General features: G+C 48.1%; 1 protein-coding gene across 16 annotated transcripts in view; it reads left to right on the forward strand.

The window, feature by feature from the left end:
* The window catches only part of sytl2a (synaptotagmin-like 2a), a 218047-nt gene that overhangs the window by 57678 nt on the left and 148326 nt on the right, over positions 1-12043 (forward strand). For all 16 annotated transcript variants that reach the window (XM_072476502.1, XM_072476500.1, XM_072476506.1 and 13 more), the window contains one exon: positions 899-1322. In XM_072476502.1, the coding sequence (XP_072332603.1) occupies positions 1222-1322 (101 nt within the window). In that variant the 5' untranslated portion in view covers positions 899-1221. The remainder of the gene's footprint in view (positions 1-898; positions 1323-12043) is intronic.

A 12043-nucleotide genomic window follows, 5' to 3' on the forward strand; every position in this document is an offset into this window, starting at 1 on the left:
TTTTTCAGGTGTTTATTGAGCCAAATCTCCTGTCCAAGTCAGTGGGGCTCTGAATCCACCTTTTTACCAAAGCACCCAGCTCTGGTATTTTTGGGCACTGTCTGTCTCTGTTCCCAATCTTTGCAGTGCCTGAAAAGTCAGCCCAATATAACTGACAGATTTTAGTAACCTTGCTAACTGAGGAAAATAAATCCTGTACAATGGGGGAATAACCAGCAGAATTGTGACTTTGGGATAAACATGTATTTCCATCACCTTTTGTGGAGTTTCATTATGATTCCTGCCACCTTACCATTGATCACATGATGAGGAGCTGGTTTAGCTCACTGGGCTAAATCGCTGGCTTTTAAAGCAGACCAAGGCAGGCCAGCAGCACAGTTCAATTCCCGTACCAGCCTCCCCGAACAGGCGCCGGAATGTGGCGACTAGGGGCTTTTCACAGTAACTTCATTTGAAGCCTACTTGTGACAATAAGCGATTTTCATTTTTTCATTTCATTTTCAGTTTGTCCAATTTCCATCCTGCTGTAGTGTTTTTCCCCCCTTTTTATGTTCAAATGAAGGAGATCATGGTTCTAGCTCAGACTTCAATGATCATGAAAGAGTAATGCTTAATTTTCTTGTTCTTTTTATTTGGATGATAGCATATGGTCCAGAAAGACCTAGAGTTCTTTTTGCATGGGAATTTTTCAAATATAGCATATTTGTAACACTACTTTGAATTGATTTAAGTAAATTTGTAAGGAATATTACTTTTGAAAATCATAATATGTTGTTGAATCTACAACTTAATAGCTAAGTGCCCTTTGAGGTTATTTGATCCAAATGAACCATTCTTTCATACCCTATAATTAAACTTGAATTGAATGACAACACTTCTGCCTTTTTTTCTGTTTCAGGTCCTCTTGAATATTATTGAAAATCAAGATGCACGGTGCAACCGAGGGAGAAATATGCCAGGAACCTCTGGCCTGAACAAAGGAAGTGAAACTTTCGTGATTTTATTGAATAGCAGAGGACGTGAAGTTCACCTTAATTCAAGATTAGCCTAACTTTCCTGAAGCGTTAGAAGCCATCCAGTCACCTGGGCAGTATTAATTACTATTAATTTTCAGCTCAACTATTGAAATGTGAAATTGAAATCCCTCTTTTTCAAAGAATATGCAGCTGAATCAATTATTTTGAAGTTAAATTGAGTAACTAATCTGACTTAGCAGACAAGATGATTGATTTAAGTCACCTGACAGAGGAGGAGCAGGTGACCATTATGAGGGTGTTGCGGAGGGATGCAGATCTGCGAAAAGCTGAAGAAAAGAGAGCTCGGTAAGATTTTGTTAAAATAACACATTCGCTTGTACTTGCAGCATACTGTTAAATTAAAATATTTGATTTTTTTCAGGAGCAAGTTCTTTTAAGCATTTATAGGTACAATAATAACTGAGTGAGCACCAATACTAATACAGTGTGAATCCAGAAGGAAGAGGGTGTTCTCTGACCAACATTTTTTCCTTTAACTTCTCTCACGTCCTGTAAGTAAAAGGTGTGGCTATGGGTACCTGCATGGGGCCCCGGTTATGCCTGTATTTTTGTAGGGTATATGGAACATTCCTTCCAGTTATACTTGGGGGCCATTCCCACACTCTTCCTCCATTACATCAATGACTATTGGTGCTGCTTCATGCTCTCTCATCTGGACCTGGAAAAATGTATCTTTTTTTTTTTTTTGCTTTCAATTTTCATCCTTCTCTCACCTTCACATCTACCTCTGACACTTCCTCACCCTTCCTTGACACCTCTGTCTCCATTTCTGGTGAGTGACTGACCGCCAATATTAATAACAAACCCACCGATTCACATCTCAACTACAACACCTCAAACCTCCCTGAAAGACTGCATCCCATTCTCCCAGTTTCTGTGCCTCCACCCTATCGATGCCACCTTTGAAAACAGCACATCTGACATGCCTGTCTTTTTCATCAATCAAGGACGCCCACCCAACCCCCCACTCTGGCTGTCAGGGCACTCCACTGTGTCCAACTCATCTGTTGCAACTCTTGCCCTTATGCCTTCCCCTCCCTCCCATAGTGATGATAGGGTCCTTCTTGTCCTCATTTTTTCAGCCTACCAGCCTCAAAGGATCACCCGCCACCATTTCTGCCAACTCCAGCATGATGCCACCACTAAACACGCCTTCCCCTCAAACCCTGCTGTCAGCATTCTGCGGGGACCACTACCTCCATGACACCCTAGTCCACTCTTGTATTGCCCCATCCCTTCATCACTTCCCATGGCACCTTCACTTCATCTGCCTCAATTTGGACTACAGTATTTGCTGCTCCCAATGAGATGATCTCTGCATTGGAGAGACTAAATGCAGACTGGGTGACCACTTTGTGGAACATCTTTGCTCCATCTGCAAGTATGACCTTAACTTTCTGGTTGCTTACCATTTCAACTCGACACCTTTCTGTCATGCCCATATATCCGTCCTTGGCCTGCTACAATGTTCCAGTCATGGCCAGTGCAAACCGGCAGAACAACACCTCATCTTCCAATTGAGGCAGCTTCTGGACTGACTGGCTGTCACCTGCTCGACCAGCATTTATTGCCTATATCTTGTTGCCCTTGACAAGGTGGCGCTGAGCTGCCTTCTTGAACCACTGCAGTCCCTGAGGTGAAGGTATACCGACAGTGCTGTTAGGGAGGGAATTTTAAAGATTTTGACTCTGCAACAGTGAGGGAACGGTGATATATTTCCATGTCAGGATGATTAGTGACTTGGAGGGGATCCTCTAGGTGGTGGTGATCCCAGGTATCTGCCGTCCTTTTCCTTCTAGATGATGCCAATTGTGGGTTTGGAATGTGCTGCCTAATGGACCATTGGCGAGTTCCTGCAGCGCATCTTGTAGATGGTGCACGTGGCTGCCACTGTTCGTTGGCGGTGGAGAGGTTGAATGTTTATGGAAGGGGGAACATTCAAGCGGGCTGCTTTGTCCTGGATGGTGTTGAGCTTCTTGTGTGTTGGAGCTGCACTCATCCAGGCAAATAGAGAGTATTCCATTACACTCCTGACTTGTGCCTTGTAAATCATGCACAGGCTTTGGGGAGTCGGGAGGCGAGTTAATCGCTGCAGTAGCCACAGTATTTATATGGTTGTTCCATTTCTGTGCCTAAAAGTAGCCTACTGATGATAATTCTGACCCATGAATTTGTTATGGATCAAATTAGGATATACTCTGGATATAAGGTGCCATTTGGATTTACATTTGTTCCTTTTTTTTTGCCAAAAAGGGAAAGTTCAGGCATTGTACCTGCAATAAATACTGTGAACAGTTTTGGTTCCCTTCACAGAATAATACATGCGGAAAAGGATCTTCAGCCCATCGGGTCTGCTCTGACGCATGAAAGATATCTGACATGCCTAGCTAATCCCATTTGCCAGCACTTGGCCAATAGCCTTCGCCCTTATTCTAAGGAAAGATATACTGGCATTGGAAGAGATCCAGAGAAGGTTCATCAGTTCACCGAATCTGGAGAGATTTTCTTATGAGGAAAGATTGGGCCTATACTCATTGGAGTTATGAAGAATGAGAGGTCACCACAGTGGCACACTGCTGCCTCACAGCACCAGGGTCCACCAGGTTCAATTCCAGCCTTTGGGTGACTGTGGAGTTTGCACATTCTCCCGTGTGAGCAAAGGGTTTCGTCCCTCAGTCGAAAGATGTGCTAATTAGGTGGATTGGCCCTTTGTGTTCAGGTTAGGTGGGGTTAAAGGGATAGGGCAGGGGAGTGAGCCTAGTTAGGGTGCTGTTTTGGAGTGTCGGTGCAGACTCGATAGGCCGAATGGCCTCCTTCTGCACTGTATGGATTCTATGACCTTATTGAGACATATAGGATTCTCGGGGACTTGACCGGGTAGATGCGGAGAGGATGTGGGAGAGTCGAGGAGCAGAGGGCATAATCAAAGAATAAGGGGTTGTCTGTTAGCGATGAGGAGGAATTTCCTCTCTGAGGGTAATAACTCTGTAGAATTCTTTCCTGCATAGGGCTGTCGAGGCTGGGCTGTTAAGTGTGTTCAAAGGTAATCGAGCGTTATGGGGAAAAGGCGGGAAAGTGGAGTTGAGGATTATCATCAGATCAGTCGTGATCTCCTTGAAATGGTGGAACAGATTTGATGGAATAACCCACTTCTGTTTGTACGTCTTATGGTCTAATCTCTGAAATTTGTCTGACGTAAGGATTGTAAAAAGAAAAATGTACTTGATTTTCATTCTATTCAATTAAAAAATGATCAAAAGCAGTGAACAGGACAGCAATTGTTGCATAGTCATCAACATAATAAAGACTATCATGAAAGCCATGGTCTCAGTTATTATGTGACATCCTCATGATTTGGCCAAATTGAATTGAGAGGAATGGACAGTATTACTACATTACAACCCATGACCATGTTTTTATTGTATATTAATGTTAACTAACACTCCATGTTACACAGTATATTTTCCTCACTTCTCATTCTCCAATTCTCTGCTGACAACCAATTTTATTCTCTTTCCTGAAAAACTGACTCTATCGAGCACCCTAGAGTTCCGTTTGTATGCAAGAGTCATAGAATTTAGGCCATTCGGCCTATCGAGTCTCCCCCGGCCCTTGGAAAGAGCACCCTACTTAAGCCCTCACCTCCACTCTATCCTGTAACCCAGTAACCCCACCTACTCTTTTGGATACTTCAGGGGCAATTTAACATGGTCAATCTACCTAACCTGCACATCTTTGGACTGTGGGAGGAAACCGGAGCACCCGGAGGAAACCCAAGCAGACACTGGGAGAAAGTTCAAACTCCACACAGACAGCCACCCAAGGCCGGAATTGAACTCTGGTCCCTGGAGCTGTGAGGCAGCAGTGCTAGCCACTGTGCTGAATTGTCGCCTTTGCAGAAATAAGTCCAAAGTTATTCCCCTGCTTCCAACAGGCTTGCTTATTCCCATTTCACTTGAGTCATAACATTCGGGGTCCTTTAAAGTTTTTAGTTTCCTTCGGTTTGGGAATTCTCAGAAGACTGACCTAGGAATCACTACTGACACCTCCTGGCCATGCCAAGTCAAATCTTCCAGTGCCCCGAAATCGCAAAGATCCCATCTCTTAAATCAGAGAATGCACTCCCACCTACCATTCTGCCTGGTGTCCCTTGCTCTCTGCGAAATCTGGCACTTGGTGTCAATAGAACATAACCCTAACTCCCAGTCCCTGGCAGCCAGGTCACGTAGGCTTGTCATTGGCCAGACCTTTTTTTTTTAATAAACATTTTATTGAGGTATTTATGGTTTTACAACAAAATCAACAATGTACATTAATTTATAAACATAGTGTAAAAGCTGCCTTCCTCCCATACAGGTCCCACCTTTACTAACCCCCCCTCTACTCCACACTAAGCTAACCCCCAGCACCCCCCCCCCCCCCCCGCCTTCTGCTGACGGTTATTTTTCCCAAAAGGAGTCTACGAATGGCTGCCACCTCCGGGCGAACCCGAATATTGACCCTCAAGGCGAACTTGATTTTCTCCAAGCAGAGAAAGCCAGCCATGTCAGATAGCCAGGTCTCCGACTTCAGGGGCTTTGAGTCCCTCCAAGCTATCCGTCTCCCGGCTACCAGGGAAGCAAAGGCCAGAACATCTGCCACTTTCTCCTCCTGGATTCCCGGATCTCCCGACGCTCCGAAAGCCGCCACCTCTGGACTCGGTGCCACCCTTGTTTTTAACACCGTGGACATGACATCCGCAAACCCCTGCCAGAATCCCCTCAGCTTTGGGCATGTCCAGAACATGTGGACATGGTTCGTTGGCCCTTGCGCACACCTTGTGCACCTGTCTTCTACCCCAAAGAACCTGCTCATCTGGGCCATTGACATGTGAGCCTGGTGAACGACCTTGAATTGTATCAGGCTGAGCCTGGCATATGTTGTAGATGTTGATTCTACTCGACGTGTCCGCCCAGAGACCATCCTCTATCTCTTTTCCCAACTCCTCTTCCCACCTGCACTTCAGCTCCTCAGTCTGTTCTCCTCTGACCCCATGAGTTCCTTGTAAATGTCAGAGACCCTCTCTTCTCCCACCCACACTCTAGAAACCTGTCCCGTATCCCCCTTGGTAGTAGGAAGGCTGAAACCTGCCTGCGTAGGAAGTCCCGCACCTGCAGGTACCTAAGTTTGTTTCCCCTCGCCAATCCAAATTTCTCCTCCAGCTCCCTCAGGCTAGGAAAGCTCCCCTCTATAAACGTATCCCCCATCCTCTCAATCCCTGCTCTCTGCCATTTCCGAAAACCTCCATCCATCCTTCCCGGGGCAAACCGGTGATTATTACAGATTGGAGACCACACCGATGCTCCCTCCGCTCCCACGTGCCTCCTCCATTGCCCCCAGACACTCAGGGCTGTCACCACCACAGGGCTGGTGGAGTACCGTGCCGGCGGGAACAGCAGAGGCGCTGTTAACAACGCCCCCAAACTGGTGCCCTTGCATGAAGCCGCCTCCACATGTTCCCACATCGACCCTCCCCCCACCACCCACTTCCTGATCATAGCTATTTTCACCGCCCAATAATAGTTACTGAAGTTTGGCAGTGCCAGCCTGCCCTCTCCCCGGCTCTGCTCAAGCATCCCGTTTTTTACTCGCGGGGTCTTGCCCGCCCATACAAAGCCAGTGATTACCTTATTGACCCGTTTAAAAAAGGACCACGGAATAAAAATTGGGAGACACTGAAACACACCAGGAATCTCGGGAGGACCATCATTTTCACTGTCTGCACCCTCTCAGCTAGTGACAACGGGAGCGCGTCCCATCTCCGACAATCGTCCTTCATTTGATCTACTAGTCGGACCAGATTTAACTTGTGCAGCCGTTCCCATTCCCGCGCCACCTGGATGCATGGGTACCGATAGCTTCCCGCTACCACTCTAAATGGCAGTTCCTCCAGTCGCCTCTCCTGCCGCCTTGCCTGGACCGCAAACACCTCGCTTTCCCCCATATTTAGTTCATACCCCCAAAATCGGCCAAATTCCCCCAGACTCCTCATAATTCCTTCCATCCCCCTAATGGGTCCGATACATAACAGGAGCAGGTCGTCTGCGTAAAGCGAGACTGTGTTCCACTTTTCCCCCCCCCCGGACCAGCCCCTTCCAGTCCCTTGAGGCTCTCCGTGTAATTGCCAGTGGCTCTATGGCTAACGTGAACAACAGTGGGGAGAGGGGGCATTCCTATCTCGTCGCCCAATGCAGCCGCAAATAGTCCGATGTTGTCCTATTCGTCCATATGCTCGCAACAGGAGCCTGATACAACAACCTGACCCAGTCAATAAAGTCCCGCCCAAATCCGAACCGTCCCAGTACCTCCCACAGATATTCACATTCTACCCGATCAAAAGCCTTTTCTGCATCCATTGCGATCACTACCTCCACCTCCCTACCTTCCAGGGGCATCATGATCACATTTAACAACCTTCTTACATTGGCCACCAACTGCCTTCCCTTAACAAACCCCATCTGGTCCTCCCCAATAACGTCTGGAACACCATCCTCAATCCTACAGGCCAAGATTTTGGCCAGCAGTTTGGTGTCCACATTCACAAATAACATGCCAGTGACTGATGGAAATGGGGCTATGACAGGTGAGGACCTTGAGATGACTGTTATCACTAAGGAGGTAGTGATGGGCAAGCTAATGAGGCTAAAGGTAGACCAGTCTCCTGGCCCTGATGGAATGCATCCCAGAGTGCTAAAAGAGATGGCTAGGGAAATTGCAAATGCACTAGTGATAATTTACCAAAATTCACTAGACTCTGGGGTGGTCCCGGCAGATTGGAAATTAGCAAACGTGACACCACTGTTTAAAAAAGGAGGTAGGCAGAATGTGGGTAATTATAGGCCAGTTAGCTTAACTTTGGTAGTAGGGAAGATGCTGGAATCTATCATCAAGGAAGAAATAGTGAGGCATCTGGATGGAAATTGTCCCATTGGGCAGACGCAGCATGGGTTCATAAAGGGCAGGTCGTGCCTAACTAATTTAGTGGAATTTTTTGAGGACATTAACAGTGTGGTAGATAACGGGGAGCCAATGGATGTGGTATATCTGGATTTCCAGAAAGCTTTTGACGAGATGCCACACAAAAGGTTGCTGCATAAGATAAAGATGCATAGCATTAAGGGTAAAGTAGTAGCATGAATAGAGGATTGGTTAATTAATAGGAAGCAAAGAGTGGGGATTAGTGGGTGTTTCTCTGGTTGGCAATCAGTAGCTAATGGTGTCCCTCAGGGATCAGTGTTGGGCCCACAATTGTTCACAATTTACATAGATGATTTGGAGTTGGGGACTAAGAGCAATGTGTCCATGTTTGCAGACAATAAGATGAGTGGTAAAGCAAAAAATGCAGAAGATACTCCGCGGAAGTCTGCAGAGGGATTTGGATAGGTTAAGTGAATGGGCTAGGGTCTGGCAGATGGAATATAATGTTGACAAATGTGAGGTTATCCATTTTGGTAGGAATAACAGCAAAAGGGATTATTATTTAAATAAAATATTAAAACATGCTGCTGTGCAGAGAGACCTGGGTGTGCTAGTGCATGAGTCGCAAAACGTTGGTTTACAGGTGCAACAGGTGATTAAGAAGGCAAATGGAGTTTTGTCCTACATTGCTGGAGGGATGGAGTTTAAGACGAGGGAGGTTACGCTGCAATTGTATAAGGTGTTCGTGAGGCCACACCTGGAGTATTGTGTTCAGTTTTGGCCTTCTTACCTGAGAAAGGATGTACTGGCGCTGAAGGGTGTGCAGAGGAGATTCACTAGGTTAATCCCAGAGCTGAAGGGGTTGGATTACGAGGAGAGGTTGAGTAGACTGGGACTGTACTCATTGGAATTTAGAAGGAGGCAGGGGGGATCTTATAGAAACATATAAAATTATGAAGGGAGTATATAGGATAGATGCGGGCAGGTTGTTTCCACTGGTCGGGGAAAGCAGAACTAGGGGGCATAGCCTCAAAATAAGGGGAGGTAGATTTAGGACGGAGTGTAGGAGGAACTTCTTCACCCAAAAGGTTGTGAATCTCTGGAATTCCTTGCCCAGTGAAGCAGTTGAGGCTCCTTCTTTAAACATTTTTAAGAAAAAGATAGATGCCTTTCTAAAGAATAAAGGGATTCGGGGATATGGTGTACGGGCCGGAGAGTGGAGCTGAGTCCATAAAGATCAGCCATGATCTCATTGAATGGCGGAGCAGGCTCGAGGGACCAGATGGCCTACGCCTGCTCCTAGTTCTTATGTTCTTATGTTCTAATAGAGATATCGGCCTATAGGACCCACACAGCTCCGGGTCCTTGTCCTGCTTCAGGATCAATGTGATTGTGGCCTGTGACATCGTCGGGGGAAGCACCCCACGCTCCCATGCCTCATTGAATGTCCTCACCAACAGCGGCCCCAATATCCCAGAGAACATTTTATAGAACTCCACTGGGTACCCGTCCGGCCCCGGGGCTTTACCTGACTGCATGGCCTTCAGGCTCTCCGCTATCTCTTCCAACCCGATCGGGGCCCATAGCCCTTCTACCAACCTCCCGTCCATATTTGGGGAAATTTAGCCCCCCTAAGAAGTGCCTCATCTCCTCTGGCCCCGCTGGGGGTTCCGACCCATACAGCCTACTGTAAAACTCCTTGAACGCCTTATTCACCCCTGCTGAGTCTCCAACCAGGTTCCCGTCCCCATCCTTTACTTTTCCTATCTCCCTAGCTGCCTCCCTCTTTCTAAGCTGGAGCAAACATTCTGCTGGCCTTCTCCCCATGCTCATAGGTCGCGCCCCTCGCCTTCCTCCGTTGCTCTACCGCCCTCCCTGAAGTTAACGAGCCAAACTCCGTCTGTAGCCTCTGTCGTTCCCTTAAAAGCCCTGCACCTGGGGTCTCCGCATACCTCCTGTTGACCTGCAATATCTTCTTTATCAGTCGTTCCGTCTCTGCTCTGCCTACCTTCTCCGTGTGGGCCCGTATGGAGATCAGCTCCCCTCTAACAATCGCCTTCAATGCCTCCCAGAACACCGCCGCCGAAACTTCACCCGTGTCGTTGACTTCCAGGTAGTTCTGAATACATTTCCTCAGCCGCCTGCACACCTCTTCGTCAGCTAAAAATCCCACGTCCAGCCTCCAGTACGGGTGCTGGCTACTCTCCTTGCTAACCTGTAGGTCAACCCAGTGCAGGACATGAGATTGTGATCGCCGAATACCCCGTGTCCACCACCCCCGTCAGTAGAGCCATGTTCAAAATTTAAAAAAATCAATCCGGGAGTACGCTTTATGCACGTGTGAGTAGAAGGAGAACTCCTTCACCCTCGGCTGTCCAAATCTCCATGGGTTCACCCCCCCCCCCCCCCCCCCCCCCCATCTGCTCCATGAACCCCTTTAGCTCCTTTGCCATTGCTGGCACCCTGCCCGTCTTTGAGCTTCACCGGTCTAAGCCAGGGTCAATAACTGTGTTGAAGTCCCCTCCCATGATCAACTTATGCGAATCCAGGTCCGGGATCTCCCCCAACATCCTCTTTATAAACTCCACATCATCTCAATTTGGCGCATACACATTTACTAGTACCACCTGCACCCCCTCCAGTTTCCCACTGACCATAATGTACCGGCCTCCCACATCCGAGACTATCCTACCCGCCTCAAACACCACCCGCTTATTGATCAGGATCACGACCCCTCTAGTCTCCGAATCCAGCGCCGAGTGGAAAAACCTGTCCGACCCATCCCTTTCTTAATCTGATCTGGTCAGCTACTCTAAGGTGTGTCTCCTGTAGCATTACCACGTCCGCCTTCAGTCCCCTCGGATGCGCGAACACGTGTGACCTCTTAACCGGCTCATTTAGTCCTCTTGCATTCCAGGTGATCAGCCTAGTTGGGGGGCTCATCGCCCCCCCCCCCTCGCTGATCAGTCATCACCTTTCTTGGGCCAGTCTCCAGCCTGCCCCCCATGCTTCCACCAGCCCCCCCCCAGGCAGCCTCCGCCCCCGACCTCCTTTCTGTACCTCAGCAACAGTCCCTCCCTCATTAGCAGAACATCTCCCCCTTTTCCCCCCCCCCCCTCCTAGTAACAGCACAATGTAAACCGACCCCTTCGACAAGCATAACATCTGCTCACCCCCCCACTGCGCTTCCATGTGCTAGCCCACCCAGCTAGCTTGGTGACCCCAGCCCATGTCGCCAGACATTCTCCCACCTATTGTTCGCCCCCCCCCCCCCAGCTCATACACACATACTCAAACGAAAAACCAGTCCCAACACAATTACCCTCGCAAAAAAAATGATAAACAAAGAAAAGATCAAACAGAAGATCCAGCATCTAACAAACACACCTCCATCCCCCATCAGTGCAAATGTAAACTTTAACTCACTCAGCTCTGCAACTGGCCCCATATCAATACAGAAGGCATTACAGATAACGTCCGAAAAACAAGAAACTTTTTTAACGTGAACATTGCAGCAAAGTTCAAAGTCCTCAGTCCGCCACCAGTCCTTTCCCTTTCACGAAGTCCCATCGCTTCCTCGGGCGACTCAAAATAAAAATGTTGCTGCTCATACGTGACCCAGAGACTGGCCGGATACATCAGTCCAAGCTTCACCTTTTTCTTAAAAACGGTCAACTTTATCTGATTGAACCCCGCTCTTCTCCTGGCCACCTCTGCACTCAGATCCTGATAGATCCGCAGGATACTGTTTTCCCATTTACAACTCCATGTCTGCCTGGCCCACTGTAAAATACACTCCTTGTCCAAGTACCTGTGGAATCTCACCACCATTGCCCTTGGGGGAGGGGGGGGGCAGCTTCCTCGCGAGCGCTCTGTGAGCTCTGTCCGCTCCAAGGGTCGGGAGAACGTCCCATCCCCCAGCAACTTCTCGAACATGCCCGCTATGTATGCCCCAGCGTGCGCTCCTTCGGACCCCTCTGGGAGACCGACGATTCTCAGGTTCTGCCGGCGGGATCTATTCTCTAATTTCCTCCACCTTCTCCAAAACC

The sequence above is a fragment of the Scyliorhinus torazame genome, chromosome 15 (assembly GCF_047496885.1).
Source record: "Scyliorhinus torazame isolate Kashiwa2021f chromosome 15, sScyTor2.1, whole genome shotgun sequence".
NCBI lineage: Eukaryota > Metazoa > Chordata > Chondrichthyes > Carcharhiniformes > Scyliorhinidae > Scyliorhinus > Scyliorhinus torazame.